General features: G+C 43.1%; 1 protein-coding gene across 3 annotated transcripts in view; it reads left to right on the top strand.

Moving 5' to 3' along the window:
* CA8 (carbonic anhydrase 8) overlaps positions 1-16721 on the top strand; it is an 81620-nt gene that overhangs the window by 39106 nt on the left and 25793 nt on the right. For all 3 annotated transcript variants that reach the window (XM_026516436.4, XM_026516435.4, XM_026516434.4), the window contains exons 4-7: positions 4517-4612; positions 9915-9977; positions 12221-12269; positions 13278-13390. In XM_026516436.4, coding sequence (XP_026372221.1) covers positions 4517-4612; positions 9915-9977; positions 12221-12269; positions 13278-13390 — 321 coding nt within the window. The remainder of the gene's footprint in view (positions 1-4516; positions 4613-9914; positions 9978-12220; positions 12270-13277; positions 13391-16721) is intronic.

Here is a 16721-nt window from a genome sequence, read left to right as displayed (position 1 = left end):
GTTCATATTTAAACCTCCATTTGTCTCCACACTTCCAGTTTGTTCATTTGTCTGCACAACCTGTGTATTGGTCAGGGTTCTCCAGAGAAACAAAATATATATTGAGAATACATATCTGAGACAGAGAGAGAGAAACTAAGATTTGTTTGGAGGAACTGGCTCAGTCCCAAATCTGCAGAGCAGGACAAATATTGGAAATTCAGGTAGAATTTGTATGTTATAATCTGGAAGCAGTATTTCTTCTTCTTTGGAGGACCTCAGTCTTTGCTCGTAGGCCTTCAACTAATTGGATGAAGCCCACCCACATTATGGGGATTAATCTACTTTACTAAAAGTCTCCTGACTTAAGTGTTAGCACATCTTTAAAGAATACCTTGCCAGCAACAACTAGACTGGTGTGTGTGTGTGTGTGTGTGTGTGTGTGTGTGTGTGTTTTAAAGATCTTATTTACGTATTTGTCAGAGAGAGAGAGCGCAAGCATACAAGCAAAGGGGCAACAGCAGGCAGACCAGGCAGAAGCAGCAGGCTCCCCCCGCTCAGCAGGAATCCCAGGACACCGGGATCATGACCTGAGCTCAAAGCAGACGCTTAACTGACTGAGCCACCCAGGTGTCCCTAGACTGATGTTTGCCCAAGCAACTGGGCACCATAGCCTAGCCATGTCGACCCACAAAATGAACCATCGTGCACCTCTGGCGTGATTTTTCAGCTGCAGCTTTTGTGGTATCCTCCTAGCTTATCTTCCAGCCTCTTAAGTCCATCTTCCACTTCTTTTCTACCCTCATACTGCCACAGGACTTTAGAAGGGCGGATATTGGCGTGGGCAAATTTGATTCTAAGCAGCATAAGTAATAATAGTCACTGTGCTAAGATATTCTTTAGTGTTCCCCAAAATACAGTTATGATAAAATTTAAAGTTCTGTGCCACCCTCTCACTTCCAGCCTCATCTTTCCTGTCACAGTCAGACGTACACTCTAGCTACCCTCAGAGGTGCTTTTAGTTCTTCATATACACTGGTAATTTCCCATCTCTATGGCTTTGCTTTATGAAATAGAATCGAGAGTAATAGAAGACAAAGTGTAAGACGATAGGAATAAGGAGGGGGCTATAGGAGAACAGAAGTCGATATGAATAATTCGTGCTTTCGAGATCTGAAAAAACTTCCATTAATGTCGGGAGAGAGGAAAGGGTGAGGTACATGGTGTGATGGGCTGCATTGTGCCCCCCTCCCCATTCATATGTTGAGATCTTAGCTTCTGCTAACTCAGGATGTGACCATATTTGGGGACAGGATCGTTATAGAGGTAATTACGCTAAAATGAGATGGTTCGGGTGGGCCCTTATCCAATATGACTGATGTCTTTATGTAAGAAGAGGAAATTTGGACACAGACGTGCACAGGGGAAAGATGATGTGAGGTCACAGGGAGAAGGTGGGCCTCTACAAGCCGAAGAAAGAGCCCTCAGGGGAAACCAAACCTGCTGACACTTTGGTCTTGGACTTTCAGCCTCCAGAACTTGGAGAAGATACGTTTCTGTTGTTTGTACCTCCCAGTCTGTGGTGGTTTGTTACGGTGGCCCTAGCACACTAATGCAGGTGGAGTGAGGAAGGGCGCGGGGAGCACAGTGACGCGGAGACGCAGCAAAACGTGGAGTGTTATGTTAGTGGGTCATGCATCTAAGACACTACTACCAGGTTATAGCTGATTTCCAGAATGTGTTGGAAATTTGCCTGGACCTTGAATTAACCGTGTTCTAATGGTGTGGAAAGAGGATCTCTAATGATGTTGGTCTTAAAGTGAGAGAGGATTTCCAAGTGAAGAGGATTTCCAGTAAGTGCCAGAACAGAGCTGTGTTTCGCAATCTTCAGTCCCTTGTTGATTGTGCGGGAAGAATCTCTTCTGACACTGACTGGTTAAGACCCAGATGGTAGAATGAACAACAGGTGGGAAGGTTCTCTGGCTGGTTCATTTGTGTTGTGAGGTAGTCACACAGGAGTCTTTGCGATCTTCCAATTACCTTTTTTTAGCTTGGGTTGGCTGAGGTGCCAGCATTCTCTCCCCCCCCCTTTTTTAATAGACCTTTTTTTTTTTTTTTCTAGAGCACTTTTAGATTTATAGGAAGACTGTGGAGACAGTCGAGGAAGTGCCCGTATAACCCATACCCAGTTCCCATCTTACCGTAGCATGTTATATTTGTTAGACTTCGTGGGCCAAAAACTATACATGAAGTTTGAATTTTATTCAGTTTCCTTAGGTTTTTTTTTTTTTTTAAAGATTTTATTTATTTATTTGACAGAGAGAGAGACAGCCAGTGAGAGAGGGAACACAAGCAGGGGTAGTGGGAGAGGAAGAAGCAGGGGGAGTGGGAGAGGAAGAAGCAGGCTCCCAGCGGAGGAGCCCGATGCGGGGCTCGATCCCAGGACCGCAGGATCACGCCCTGAGCTGAAGGCAGACACTTAACGACTGAGCCACCCAGGTGCCCCAATTTCCTTAGTTTTAAACTAACTTCTTTTCTGTGTTCCAGGAGCTCATCTGTGGTACTGTGTTACATTTTATTTTCGTGTTTCCTCAGGCCCCTTTCATCACTGACATTTTCTCAGGCTTTCTTGGTTTCTGTTGACCTTGACGGTTCTGAGGAGTACTGGTCAGGTATTTTGTAGACTGTCCCACTACTGAGATCCGTGTGATGTTTTCTTCATTTAGATTAGACTGGGCTTATAGGTTACTGGGGGGAAGACCACAGGGGTAACACGTCGTTTTCAGCACGTCCTGTCAAGGGTGCACGCTGTCAATGCGACTGATGACTGTGGCTGCTGACCTTGCTCTCCTGGCCCAGGTAGCGTTTGTCCGGTTTCTTCACCGTAAACTTACTCTCTGAAACAAAGTCACCGTGTGCAGCATCTGCTTTACGGCGTGGGGACCCTCAAAGTTTTAAACACAAAAAGACCGTGGAGCAGGTGGTGAAGATCATGTGTGAGTAAATGATGTTGCTGAATTATAAGGAGTGGCAAGATGAAACATAAGAAGAAACCAGGCTTTTTTTTTTTTTTTTTGGCTTGTTTTGTTTCAGAAAAAATACCCCGTAATGTTGCTATGAGAAGTAAGAAAAACGTTGATTTGAACTCTGTAATTTGGTGAATAAAAATAGATTTCAACCTTGGGCCTTCTTTGTTTATTTAATTAAAGCAGTCGGCTCTTATCTGTACACTGTACACTTATCTGTACCGCTGGGACTCCATGCTATTGTTGCAGCCAGAAGCGGAAAGATTAAAATTGGTCTGTCTTTCATTATTAATTGAAACATTATAGAGCATTGTTTTCTCTAAGGCAGTGCCTTGACAGTTGCATTCGCTGGGCGGTCGTGGTCCATGCTGGTTTTTCACAGCCTGTCCCAGCTTGGCCTTGAATGTGGTCTTTTTCTAGGTGACGGTTTCTTTTATAGGCAGAGGACTTCACTACCTCCCTCTAGCGGTCAGTTTGATAATCTCGCATTCTGGTAGGACAAATTCCGCAGTAGAGAGAGCAAATCGGTGATTATTCTCATGGTAATTGGCCTTCACATTTTCATATGGGTGCTAAAATGACATGGGGATTGAATTTTAGCGCCGTCCTTTTGGATTAGAACTGATTTTTAAACGAGGCAGTGTTTTAACGTGGTAAGAAATTATAACTTGATTAAAAGCTATAGTGATGAAGATAGCATTCTCGGCAGAAGGTTTACCTAGCTACGGTTTTCCTAAGAACCTCAGTGGGCATTTGACTTTAACCAGGGAATTGAATTTGGCATCTTGCGAGTCTTTTATCAGTGCTGTGGGAGCAAGTGCATATTCTAGATAAACTTGAAAGCTACAGAGCTTTCTGAAGCTAGGAGTGAGGATTGTTTGTCATTCCTTCTAGAGCATTGTTTGTCATTCCTTCACAGATAAAATTTTATCTCCGGTGCAGGAAATGGCCTTCCTTTAGAGCTCTGCATCAACATTCATCATATTACCATGACTTTAAGAAGTTGCAGCATTATAGGGTGCTATCTCTGTATATCCTTAGAGAGTTGAAGTAATTATGGGAGCTTGAGGCTGGCTTTGTCTTATTTTGGATGGAAATACAGGGTGACACAGTATGTGATTTTGCCGGTACTGATCCCTGGAACGAGAGCTGGTGTTTGTGCCCAGACCCGAAGTTTTGTGCTCCCGAGAACCAGAGGGGATGGCATTTAAGGAAAGGCAACTAAATCCATGGGCAGGCTGCCAGTCTCCTTAGATACGCTCCTGATGAGGACTAAAACGGAGCTCAAGAGGCAGCGATCCACTGAGTGTTGCCTCTGTTCAGAAGCAGGAAGGGCAGAACGACAGAGGACCTGGATTAAAGCAGTGCTCTGTGTGTGTCTACTTGGGATACTTCTGTGCGTGTGGTACCCTAGAGATGTAGCCGATACAATTAAGGAGAAGTCGATCTGTCTTTGTTGTTCTCACCAGAAATGCATTACTCATGAGACCACCTGTCTGTTGTTTACCCAGCTCCACCTGATCCACTGGAACTCCACCCTGTTTGGCAGTATTGACGAGGCCGTGGGGAAGCCACATGGCATTGCCATCATTGCCTTGTTTGTCCAGGTAAATGATCTCCTGCCGTGACTATTGTATTGTTCAGAGATGCTTACTTCTAACTCCTTTGCAGACTATTTTGTGTTCTCTCTCAATTTTATGACTTCTGAAACTCCTTGTACAGAGAACACAGGTGATCTGAAGAGAACACTTGATTTTTCTGGCTTGTGAGAGAGCAGCCATATTCATTGGTAGAAAATGGTTCATTTAGTTCGTAGACATCTTCTTCCAGCTGGCCTTCAGGGTCTTTGGAGAAATGATGGAGAAAATGTCTCCTGAAGGCAGAGTTCATTTTATTAATCAAAAAGAATTTTAGAAAATGGTTTTGGACCCTCGCTTGCTGTGAAATCGAAGAAAAATCAATAACGTAATCACGTAGTCGGCTCTTTTAGCTCTTTGTTATTAGTAATTTTCACTCCAAGGTGATTTGACGTGTCCGATAGGAAACACTGATAAAATAGACTGGCAAAGATCTGGGTGGATATAGTCAGTATAAAGTTTAGATTTGAGCTCTGTGGTGGGCAAAGGATAGTAATTAAATTTTGTGGAACATACAAAAACAGACTACATACTTTAAAAAGTAAAGATCTCATCTGGTTCCCCCCACCATGAATCTTTTTAACTTTGTCTTATCATCTGTTGGATGTCCTAAAAGATTAAGAGGTGGACGAGACCCTGCTTTCTCCTTCCCCATCCTACAGAAGAGAAAGCAAGGCCCACAGCGGTCAGTCACTGGTCGTAGTCACACACAGATTTGGGGTCACTGTCAAGACCAGAAACCATTGCTGTAACTCTGCAGTTCTGCGTGGTTCCGGGCTGCGTCTTGGAGGACGTGGGACTAGAGCAGTAATATTAGCCCAGTGATTGTTAGTAACTTAATTTTCTGAAGAGAGTGGGGCCTTTGCAAAGGGTCCCCTGCTCTTTTTGTGTTGTATATATTTCAGTCCTATTATTCAGCACAACAATTTTCCATTATAAATTTCTTTCTCAGGTATTTGTCTATTGACGTTTAGAAGCAGCCACTGAATATTTTAGCCTTTTAATATTTTAATTTTAAGCCTTTTCATATTTTAAAGTTTTAGCCTCTTAATATTTTAAAATCAGTATCTTAAAAGTATGACACATCATAGAATTTAAAAGCAAATTCTTACAGTTTTAAATGAACCTTCTTACTGTTTACTTCACGGCTTTTTTTTTTTTTTTTTTTTTTTTTTTTTACAGGCAGGGCCCTGTATTCCTTCTATTTTATAACTGCATTGTATAAGTAGAATGAAATCATGGTATCAGGGTATCGGTAAAAATGTTTTGATCATCTCTAGTGTACTAAAGTGGTAACTATTGATGTCTACTTTTGTAACCTGAAGAAGTTAATAAAGCGCCCAACTTTGAGAAGTTGAGGCAATAGCAGTAGAAGGCAATGTCTTTTTTTTTTTTTTTTTAAGACTTTTATTTATTTATTTGACAGAAAGACACAGCAGGAGAGGGAACACAAGCAGGGCTAGTGGGAGAGGAAGAAGCAGGCTCACAGTGGAGGAGCCTGACGTGGGGCTCGATCCCAGGACCTTGGGATCATGACCTGAGCAGAAGGCAGACGCTTAATGACTGAGCCACCAGGCACCCCTGCAATGTCTTGTTATTAAAAAATAAGAATAAAATAAAATGATACAAATAACTGAGCAGTCCTGTAGAGAAGGGAAGTCAACATGTTTGTTTTACCTCTGGAGTTGGTATTCAATAAATATTTGTGAGTGGAATCAAATATGAGAATATTTCCATTTACTGATCCTTAGCATAGGACAGGTGGTGTGGACTAATGGAGAATTAGACTGAAAGCCAGGACTCTGGGAACCAGCATCAATGTTCCAGGAAGAAGCTCGTTGTCGTAGGCCGGGGAAGATAACGAGTCTGCACACTTGTTCTAACTTTCCCCGAGGAGAGAGTAAAGTTACAGAAACTCTGAGAGCAGAATTTCATGAAGGAAAGAAGGACTGATGAGGAGTGTCCACCGAAGCAGAGAGGAGAGGGACTGCAGTCCATCTGGGGCTCTCACACTTCGGCAGGAGGAGTGGGAAATGGGCGGGGGAGAGGCAGAGGCAGAGGCAGGGAGCGGCTTCCCTTTCAGGAAGCATGGCTCAAGAAAAGAAAGACAGATGGGGTAATAACTCGTGCTGATGTACAGAAATGTTCTCTTTGTTTCATTTCAAGATCTGCGATCTGCCTGTATTTTTATTCTGAGCAAAGAGCGCTAGTGCAGAGGCAGAGTTTAAAAATACTGGGGAAAAAGGGATACTTGATACATAAGAGTTCTGGAGGAGACGAGAGGATGCAGGATAGAGAGCTTTTGTGGATAGACTAACTTCGGAGACGAGGGGGCTCCCACCCTTTCTCCAAAACAGAGGGTCAGGAAGGAAGAGTGGGTAGAACTGGGATGGATTTAAAGGTGAAGAAAGGCGAGAAGTTAAAGGAGCTTGTGCCTGATGACCATCATTATCTCTGAGACATACAAAGCAGAATGATTTCTAGAGCAAGGGAAGCATGGGTGTGGGATTGGGTTTTGAAATAGCCCAGGAGGGGAATGATAACAGACTCGACAGTCAGGATGGGAGACCCACTTGCCACTGAACATCATAGATGGTACAGGACAAGATCTTGTGGATTGTTCTCTAGCCAAGTAGAAGAGCAGAAAATTCCCACAAATGGTTGCATCGATGTCTTGCGGAACAGAGGATTTAGGAGGACCCAGGGATGAAAGACGCCTTCCAGGGAGTTGAAGTCTTCTGTACTGATGGCAGGCGGGGATGACAATGAGGGAGTGACCAGTGGGTCATTTTTTAAAAACAGTTTAATTTCCCCAGAAGTAGAGCATGGTAGTGTCTGAGGAGAACGGTCCACTCTGAGGAGGATGGCCTTGTGCCTGGGCTCAGAGTAGCCATCGGAGGCCCAGCAGGGCACTGACCACAGCTTTCAACCCTGTCCCTGGGGGACACTGCACAGCGTCCACTCGGAAGGCCCGGGCCAGCTGGGCCTTGGGCAGACCTGAGGGGTTCACACAGAGCAGCAGGCTGTGGCACCCTGTTGCAGAGGGCACAGCGGAGAGGAGGTGAGGTCAGGGTGAGAAGTGGCAAAGCACAGGACCAGGGCAGGGCGGGGCTGACGGGTTGCATTTTGGATGGTGAGAGGTAAGGAGGTGACGGGTCTCATGGTTCTTGGCCGACTCGTGACACCAGGCTGTGTTGTCCTCGTACAGAGTAGCGTCTGTACTTGCTGTGTGGAGGTTATCACCTCTTCCTACAGAAATCTGGCAAAGAAGGAAAGGGAAGAGAGGGAGCAACAGCTGGAGTTTGTTGCAGATTGAAACCTCTTGCCCTTAAAGGGCAGAATCTTCACGGGAGGAGGAGCCTGGAGGGTTAAGTGCTGCTGTAGGGAAAAACTGTATTTGGTGCTGTTTGGCATTCTGAGCAAGGATAATAGTGGGTGATATTAACTGAATTCGGATGGTCCACGTCCTCTTCTCAGGTCTTGGTGGTAGTCGTCTCTTCAACGCTGTCACTTCTATCCCCCCTCCCCGCCCCTCCGCCTCTGGATAGATGAGGCAGCTGGAGGACAGAGAGGTTAAGGAAGCTTGCTTAAGGCTAAAAACCGAGTCGGGATCCGAACCCCGCAGGCCAGCATAAGCGGCCTTGCTTCTGAACCGCTACAGCATATGACCTTACAGCATTCAGATAAGGGCTCTTCAAAGAGTTATCATCTGACAGGAGATGCATGGAAGGAAAACACGCCAGCCAGCCGAGGCGTGGTCGTCCAAATGCTCCCGCACGGGTAAGCCAGTACAGCGGAGAGAAGATCGGGCCCAGGCTTCGGCACTCACGCGTGCCTTTGCCTGAACTATTATTTTCTTAACCTAGAGGATTCATTTTCCATCTTTAAAGCCTGTCTGAGGAACTGCAGGCCCTTGGGAAAGAGTTGAAGTCTTGACTCTTTGGAACCGATTGGCCTGTCTTAGGTTATGTAAGTGTCTTGTCTCTCGTCTTTCCTCTCTGATGCCCCTTCACCCAGCATATTTCACACGGGGTGCATGTGGCGAGAAACAGGGAATGGGGACACGCTGACAGCTTTTCTAGCCCCTGTAGGTCCTCCTGCACAAATTTGTGTGGAAGAGAAAAAGCAAATGATTAACATTGTTTATCTCAGATTTTAAATTATGTCCTGTCGTTATTGTCCTCCATTATCACGGACCATTGAAACCTGGTTGAAAAGTGGAAATCAGATGGCACTTACAATTTTTAAAGTTAAAGTCGAGAATACTTAATGTCACATTTCTTTTGAAATCTCACATTCTTTGGAGCATTTTATACACTAAAAATATGTAATGATATATAATGTTTTAAAATAGCTATGAACAGCATATTCGGATATATTTAAGAATAAAATGGTGATTATACAATTATATCCAATCTTTTTAAAAAGATTTTATTTATTTATTTGAGAAAGAGAGAGAGTGAGCGGGACTCGATCCCAGGCCCCCAGATCAACCTGAGCTGAATGTAGATGCTTAACTGACTGAGCCACCCACCACCCCCAGCATGGGTACGATCTTTGTAACAGTGATCTAGAAATGTCAGAGGTAAAAAATGAAAGGGTTTGTAATCTGATCAATTTTAATTCAGAAATATCCTTGAGATGTTTATATTGTAGTATTATATCATTTGATACACAGTTGGCCCTTGAATAAATATGACTTTGAACTCCATGGGTCCACTTATACATGGATTTTTTTACAGTACTGTAAATGTATTTTCTCCTTCTTATGATTTTCCTAATATATTTTTTCCTCTAGCTCACTTTATTGTAAGACTAGGGTATATCATACCATGTCACATTCAAAATACGTGTCAATCGACTATTGTTAACAGTAAGGCTTCTGGTCAACAGTAGGCTATTAGTAGTTCAGTTTTGGGGGGGAGTCAAACATTATACGTGATTTTCAACAGCACAAGGGTCAGTGCCCCTAAACTCCTCATTGTTCAGGGGTCGACTGCAGATGGCACAGTGGGTGATAATCTGAACACAGTAAGATGAATTTAGAACGAATTCTTGAAAATGTCTAAGAACTAATACTTTCTTGTACTAGCCTCTCTTACAACTTTAATCGCCCTATGTAGCTGTTGACCTGGTTATTAGTGAAAAGGTCATTTACTTATTCCTGGAGAAGGAAATTCAGGTGGACTTGAGCTTAACTTTCTGTTAGTTCTTTTGAATGAAAGAGAAGTATTTAAAGATTGTTGTATGGTTTGTGCTTTTTGTATTGCAGATAGGAAAAGAACACGTAGGCTTGAAGGCCGTGACTGAAATCCTCCAGGATATTCAGTACAAGGTAAGTTCTTATTTAAAAGAAAATAAAAATACTGGTTATGAAAGCGGTTCCCAAGACCACTTTCCGATTTGATGGTTCTCTCAGAGGACTCACAGAGTAGCTGTTATTCTCATGGGTGTGGTTTATAACAGAGGAAGGATACAGACCAAAAACAAGGGTAGTGCAAAGGTGCGTGGGGCCGAGTCCAGGAGAAACCGGGCACAAGCTTCCAGCTATTGCCCGACCAGTGGAATCACACGGGGATGAACCAAAATCTCTTGGGAGTGACATGCCACAACACGTGTGAAGTGTGACCAACCAGAGAAGCCTCGCTGAGCCTTCGTGAACGGGGGTGTTATTCGGGTCAGTCATGTGAGCGTAGGCAGTGTCTGTGTAACTAACCTTCGCTACTCGGACCCCATCCCTCCCACCCCCAGCCCCAGCCAAACCAAGCTTTCATCATTAATCACATTGTCAGGATAAACTGATCTGGCCCAACAGCGTGGCCCAAGGCCTCAGGCTTAGGGAAACACTCTAATCAGGCAGAATAGTCCAAGACCTCAGAGCCGATCAAGGCCGGGCCTCAAGACAGCTTTTTGAGCAATCCGGGCCTGCAGAGTTAACCCTTTCAGCCCACTGGTTATAGGAGAGTTGTGTAAATGAAACAAAAATTATGGCAACTGTACTTCAAAGCATTTATGTTAAAAAAAGAAAAAAGACAAGTACACCTAAGCTGTGAGATCACCTATCTCAGAGAAGGTGACTTAGTTTGAGATGCCTCTGTGGTGATTCAGCCCCGCTTTGCTGGGAAGCCAAGTTCTGTTATAACCAGTACTTTTTACACTCACGGTGCATCGACTGAATCTGAGTGGCCTTGGAGGGCAGTAGTTTAGTCCTGGATGGGCTACTGCAGATGCAGCACAGAGATTCAAAGACCCAAGGCCGATCCAAAGTCAGTCTGGGAATGAAGTCTCATTAGCTCTAGGCCAGCGCAAGCCCAGGCATCTTGGACTAGGCAAAAACAGCTACGATAGGTTTCTCGAGCAGGCTTAGAATGAATCCAGCTACCAAGGGAAAGCACAGACTAGTCAAAAAGCTGGTAAGAAGGGGGAAGAACACATCTTGACTGACATTTGTCCAATGGAAGTGGGTTGAGAAATTTTCTTTTATTGCTTCAGCTCACAGGACGTCAGTCTTAACAGGAATACAGGGGGCTGGTGGGAAGCAAGTAAGCTGGCTTCTTTCATGTGTCAAATAGTTCCTGGAAGTAAGGAAGAGACTCCGAGGTTACGCATTAACTTGCCCTGTTGTGTCTGCATTAATAGAGAAATCTTAGAGCAGACCTCCACCTACCGGGACAGGTCTGTTTGCCTCTAGGGCCTGAGCAGTTTAAGTGGCACTATTTAAAGTAGAGATTGCAAATGTGGCTATTGAACAATGGCACAAATATTTTATGAAATTATTTATTTATTTTAATTCATTGACATTTAAATACAACTTTGATAAACAGTTGATTAGAATTGAATATTTTTTTTAAAAGATTTTATTTGAGAGAGAGACAGCACAAGCTGGAGGGGCAGGAAGAGGCAGAGCAATTCTCAAGGAGACTCCATGCCCAGTGCACTGCCTGTCTTCCGGCTCGATCTCAGGACCCTGAGATCAAGACCTAAACCGAAACCAAGATCAGATGCTTAACCGACTGTGCCACCCAGGCACCATAGAATTGAATATTTTTCATTCGGGTGTTAGTTTTCCTTCTGTGCAGGAAGAGAGCTTCTAGACTAGATCATAGAGACAAGTTAACCAAATGCAAGTGAAACAAAATGAGAATTTAAGAGGCAGGTTGTAATGCCAAGAGGTTAGGAGCTGAGGTCAGAGTAGCAGGAGGAAGGTCATTTCAAAAGAATTCTCTGAACCAGGGTTCAGGCATTTTACACCGAAGCCCAAGTCTCTGGTGTGGATGTGCGAGGAGCAGGAAAAGTGGGACAGACGGACGCTAGGCAGACAGTTGTAAGTTTCACTCTGAAATTATAGGGAACACTGAAGTGTGGTCGCAGAGAAATAGCCATGGACTGAGAGCAGGGTGTCTTGTTGGAGTCAGCTGCTGTGGCTCCGGGGAAAAGATAGGGAGACATCTACTGACCTGTGGGGCCCAGGATGCCATTCAGAAAAGATGTCAACCTGGATTTTTAGTGCTAATAATTTTTTTATTCTAAAATTTAGGAATCTTATGATAACATAGGGTGAATATTTTTCTTTTTCAGGGGAAGTCCAAAACAATACCCTGCTTTAATCCTAACACTTTATTACCAGGTAGGTGTTAGTCTTGCTCGCATAAGATGAATTTTAACTGTGTGAATATGATTGCATTGTTCACCTCCAAATACATGTAACTATAATTAATCAAGTTTCTTTATAATTTACATTCTCTGTAGTAGGTAGCAGTTTCAGATTGCTCTAAACATGGGAGTAAACCTTTTGAAATAATAAGCATTTTGTCACTTTTTCTATTATTCTCTCAAGAGTTTCTTTTGGATTTTCATTTGCAAAAATTTCTACCTCTTTGTAAAGCATGAGCATAATAACATAACTGACATACTTCTAGGATTGGTCAGTGAGGTTTTTCTAATCTCTAGTGAAATAAAGTTTATATCTAATTTTATAAGGTAAACTCTTTGCAGTTCACCTGTCATATAGATGTTATTCTAATTATTTAGGTATACCTAAACGTGTAAGAATTGTGTATAAAATACTCAAAACATACTTTGTAGTTAAAGGTTGTTTTGTACAAAATTTTGGTCTTCACATTTTTCTGCCTAAATTATGTGCTGTTTCTTGGTGTTTTAAACTAAATCAAATAGGCTGATACATTGTATCTTCTATAGCCTACATTTAATTGCTTTACAACAACCAGTTTTTGCCATGTGTTGAACATTTATCCATCATATTTGACCGTGAACTCCTCTAACGCAGAACTAAAAGATTTCATAAGAATGATTTCTTTTGTCCTGTCATAATAGGACTTTAGTATTTTGCTGTTGAGGGAGATAGATCTAGAGAGAGCTAGAACAGAATGTTTAAAGACACAGTCTTTGAAGTCAGACTGCTTGGTTTTGAGTCCTGGCTCTGCCGGTTATTAGCCGAGTGACCTTCGGCAAATTACGTAACCCTCTGTGGTTCAGTTTTCCCATCTGAAAAATGGGAACCTCCTTCTGAAAAGTGTTGTTTAGACAATTTGTAAGTTTGACAATTATTGTTGGCATCTTCAAAATTATTATTAACTAACTTAGCTTTTCGTGACATGTCCACACGGTTGCACAGATCCTTTGCTGCGGGATTATTGGGTGTACGAAGGCTCTCTTACCATTCCACCTTGCAGCGAAGGTGTTACCTGGATATTATTCCGATACCCTTTAACTATATCCCAGCTGCAGGTGAGTACAGCACGTTAAATCTTTCAGAAGAAGTTCTGAGTTAAAGGTTAAATATTGTTTCTGTAAAAGGGAAATGTCTGTGTTATGTTTTAGCTCCCTTTAGATCAGTCACATCTTCACAGATGAAAGTGAGATGTCTTGAACCAGTGAAAGCAATTGAAAGGTCAGGGATGAATAAAACCCAGCTATCATTTATGATCTGTATTTTAAAAGTTAGTTTTTACAGAGTAAATAGAAGTCACCGAAATAGTCAGACTTTTGATTAGTCTGGTTATTTCTTTATGTGGGATTCCCCAGGAGTGGAGAGGAGAAAGGTCTTGGAAGTGAAAATGTTGGTTATTTCTGTGAGTCATGTGGGCTTTGTTATACTTCTTCCTTGGCTTGCACGGGAAATGTTCTGTAAGCCAGGAGGGTGAAGGGGGTAAAAAGCATGCTCTGGAAAGAGCGGGACTGTTCTCTAGCTCCCCTTCTGGTCACCTGCTTCTCACCTTGGGCTTTGTATAGGTGCTCTAAATGCTGATGCACAGTGGGTGGGGGCACCAAGTTGAACTGTCATGGGATGTTAGCTGGTGGAACATGAGGCAACATCATTATAATGGGTTTAAATAATGATTTTGGCATTATTAGAAAAGAGGTGCTTTAAATGTCTCCTATCCTCCAGAGATCTAAGGGATGTGTTCTAAAAGGCTATAGTTTTTCCTTCATGATCAACCTCAGAAGGCTTAGGCTGTACTCCAAACAAATGAAGTTTCCTTTAATGATTTTTTACAAATTTTTATTACATCCTGTATCACTGTCTAAGAACTTTAAGTGTATTAACTACTCAGTAAAGCCTTCCCTTTGCTTGTCCTTAAATCTTCAAAATCCTTTCAACCTTTAACAGTTTCTTCTTATTTTTCTTTTTCTAAGGATTAATTTTAAAACTTCCCAATTTAGCTTCTCCATCCTTTTACAGACTTTGATCATACCACCTTTAGGCTTTCATATTTTTAATATGACAAATCCCTTATTTAATCATTTATCCCTATGTTCTTAAAAGAAACTTTCCCTGAGTGCCAAGGAGGCGCACGAAGAATACAGAGATGAAAACAGTCTTGGGGCGCCTGGGTGGCACAGCGGTTAAGCGTCTGCCTTCGGCTCAGGGTGTGATCCCGACATTATGGGATCGAGCCCCACATCAGGCTCCTCCGCTATGAGCCTGTTTCTTCCTCTCCCACTCCTCCTGCTTGTGTTCCCTCTCTCGCTGGCTGTTTCTATCTCTGTCAAATAAATAAATAAAATTTTTAAAAAAAAACAAAACAGTCTTTACCCTCGAAATATTTACCATAGAGTAGAAGAGGCAAGCAATCATATAGATGGTTGTGTTGATGGTGAGAAGTAAGGTGCTCCAGAAACACACAGGAAAGAAGCCCAACCTGCCTGGGAGGGACAGGGAATAATTCCTGAAAAATATTAGGAGTAAGTCTGGTAAAGGACAGGGAAGAAATTAGAAATTTGAGTCCAATGTTAGGGATAGAAGTTTGGGCTAATAATTATGGGTTTGGATTTTAACCACAAAGATGGTAGCTGCTGTAATAGATGGACCTCAACATTTCCTTGACCTATCACAGAAGAGATTTATTTATTTATTTTTTGAAAGATTTATTTATTTATTTGAGAGAGAGAGAAAGAACACGGGTGTGTGCACGTGCAAACTCGGGGGAAGGGACAGAGGGAGAGAGAATCTTAAGCAGACTCCCTGCTGAGCACAGAGCCTGATGCAGGGGTCAGTCTCATAAACCTGAAATCATGACCTGAGCTGAAACCAAGAGTCAGATGCTTAAGGGCTGCGCCACCCAGGCACCCCAGGGGAAATTTATTTTTCATTCAGAATCCATCAAGTGGGTTTCTGATTCATGGTGAAGGCTTCTCTCTGTGCAGTTTTTCTGGGAACCAGGTTGAGAGACACTCTTGTCTGTGCCTCGCTTCCAAGATCTCCCTAGATGTGGGCACATAGCTGGTAGAAAGGGGAGAGTGAAGGATCTCCAGGGGGATTTTGTAAGGGCCAGTCCTAGAAATGGTGAACACTTACTCTTTGACTTCTCTTTCTGGAGCTCCACCACATGGGCACATGGGACTGAAGGGGAGGCTGGAAAGTGCATTCAGGATTCATGTGCAGGAAGAAGAAATGGATTTGATGATGAGTTGAGCTCAAGTAGAGGAGGAGACAAGACAATCAGCTGACTGCCACACCTCAGTGCTGCTGGAGGAGATGGCACCATGCAGGGAGCTAAGAAGGGCTTGAGGACAGCTGAGAGGGAGCGATATCGTAAGACCCGGATGGCAGAGAGGATGGCCAACATGTGGAGGAAGGAAGTTAATAGTGACAGTTGCCTCAGAGAATTTAAGTAGGGTGGGTGCTGCCCGTCCAAGTGACAAATAACTGTACCTTATAGAAATGGGCCCAGATGCCACTGGGTGGTTTTGGGATCCAACCCAGTTCATGGTGATTATCAGTGTTGGGTGCTTAACCACTGTCCCCTTTCAACTCTTGTCCTTTATGACATCACAGTTCCTTTGAGACCCTCTTTCTATATGAGACCTTGTCAGGAAGATCTCACTGGTACTAGAGAAGGTTTCTACCTTTATGGCCTATGTTTTGTGTCCTCAGTTGGAGGAGTTTGGTTTCTTTTGACAGAAACACAGAATGAGACCTTCAGAGACTGAGGTGGGCATACAGATTTAGGGATCATTGGCATAAGAGAAGGAGCCAATGGACACAAACAAATGAGATATCCAAGAAAAAAGTATGGGAAAAGAAGAGTGGAGAACATGGGAGAAACGGTCTCTTGGGAGGTTTTCCTGAGAAAACTTTTATAAGAGAAGTCTTTTATAAGAGAACTCTTCAAAGCTGGTAGGGTCCCATGGGACCCACTACTCTCCATTTGCCATCTGGTTACTCCAAGTCACTTCTCTCGCTGACATCACATCTCCAAAGCAGACAAGAAGGTGTAATGTCGAAGCCAAGGGAAGTGTGAGTTTCAAGGAGGAGGGAGTGGAGAGATGGAAAGTATCCCATTCTGCACACACATGAAGGGAAGGGCAGAAAAGTATTAATTGGATTGAGCCATGAGGAGAGGCCTCAGGCATGGAGATGGAATAGAAGCAGCTGAGTCTACCGTCCTGTTTGTTCAGCATTGCTTCATTTTGGGGTATTTTTCTAAAATAGATCAAACCTTTTAGTGGAAAATAAAACTTTATCACCACAATAAATTTCTGTTTATTGAAGTTAGCTGGGATTAACCTTGTGGAGCCACAAAAGAGAACATTCTCAATTCCTCTTGGAATCCCA

The sequence above is a fragment of the Ursus arctos genome, unplaced genomic scaffold, assembly GCF_023065955.2.
Source record: "Ursus arctos isolate Adak ecotype North America unplaced genomic scaffold, UrsArc2.0 scaffold_6, whole genome shotgun sequence".
Classification (NCBI taxonomy): domain Eukaryota; kingdom Metazoa; phylum Chordata; class Mammalia; order Carnivora; family Ursidae; genus Ursus; species Ursus arctos.
The sequence above is the reverse complement of the archived record's forward strand: the minus strand, read 5'-3'. Positions and strand labels throughout refer to the sequence as shown.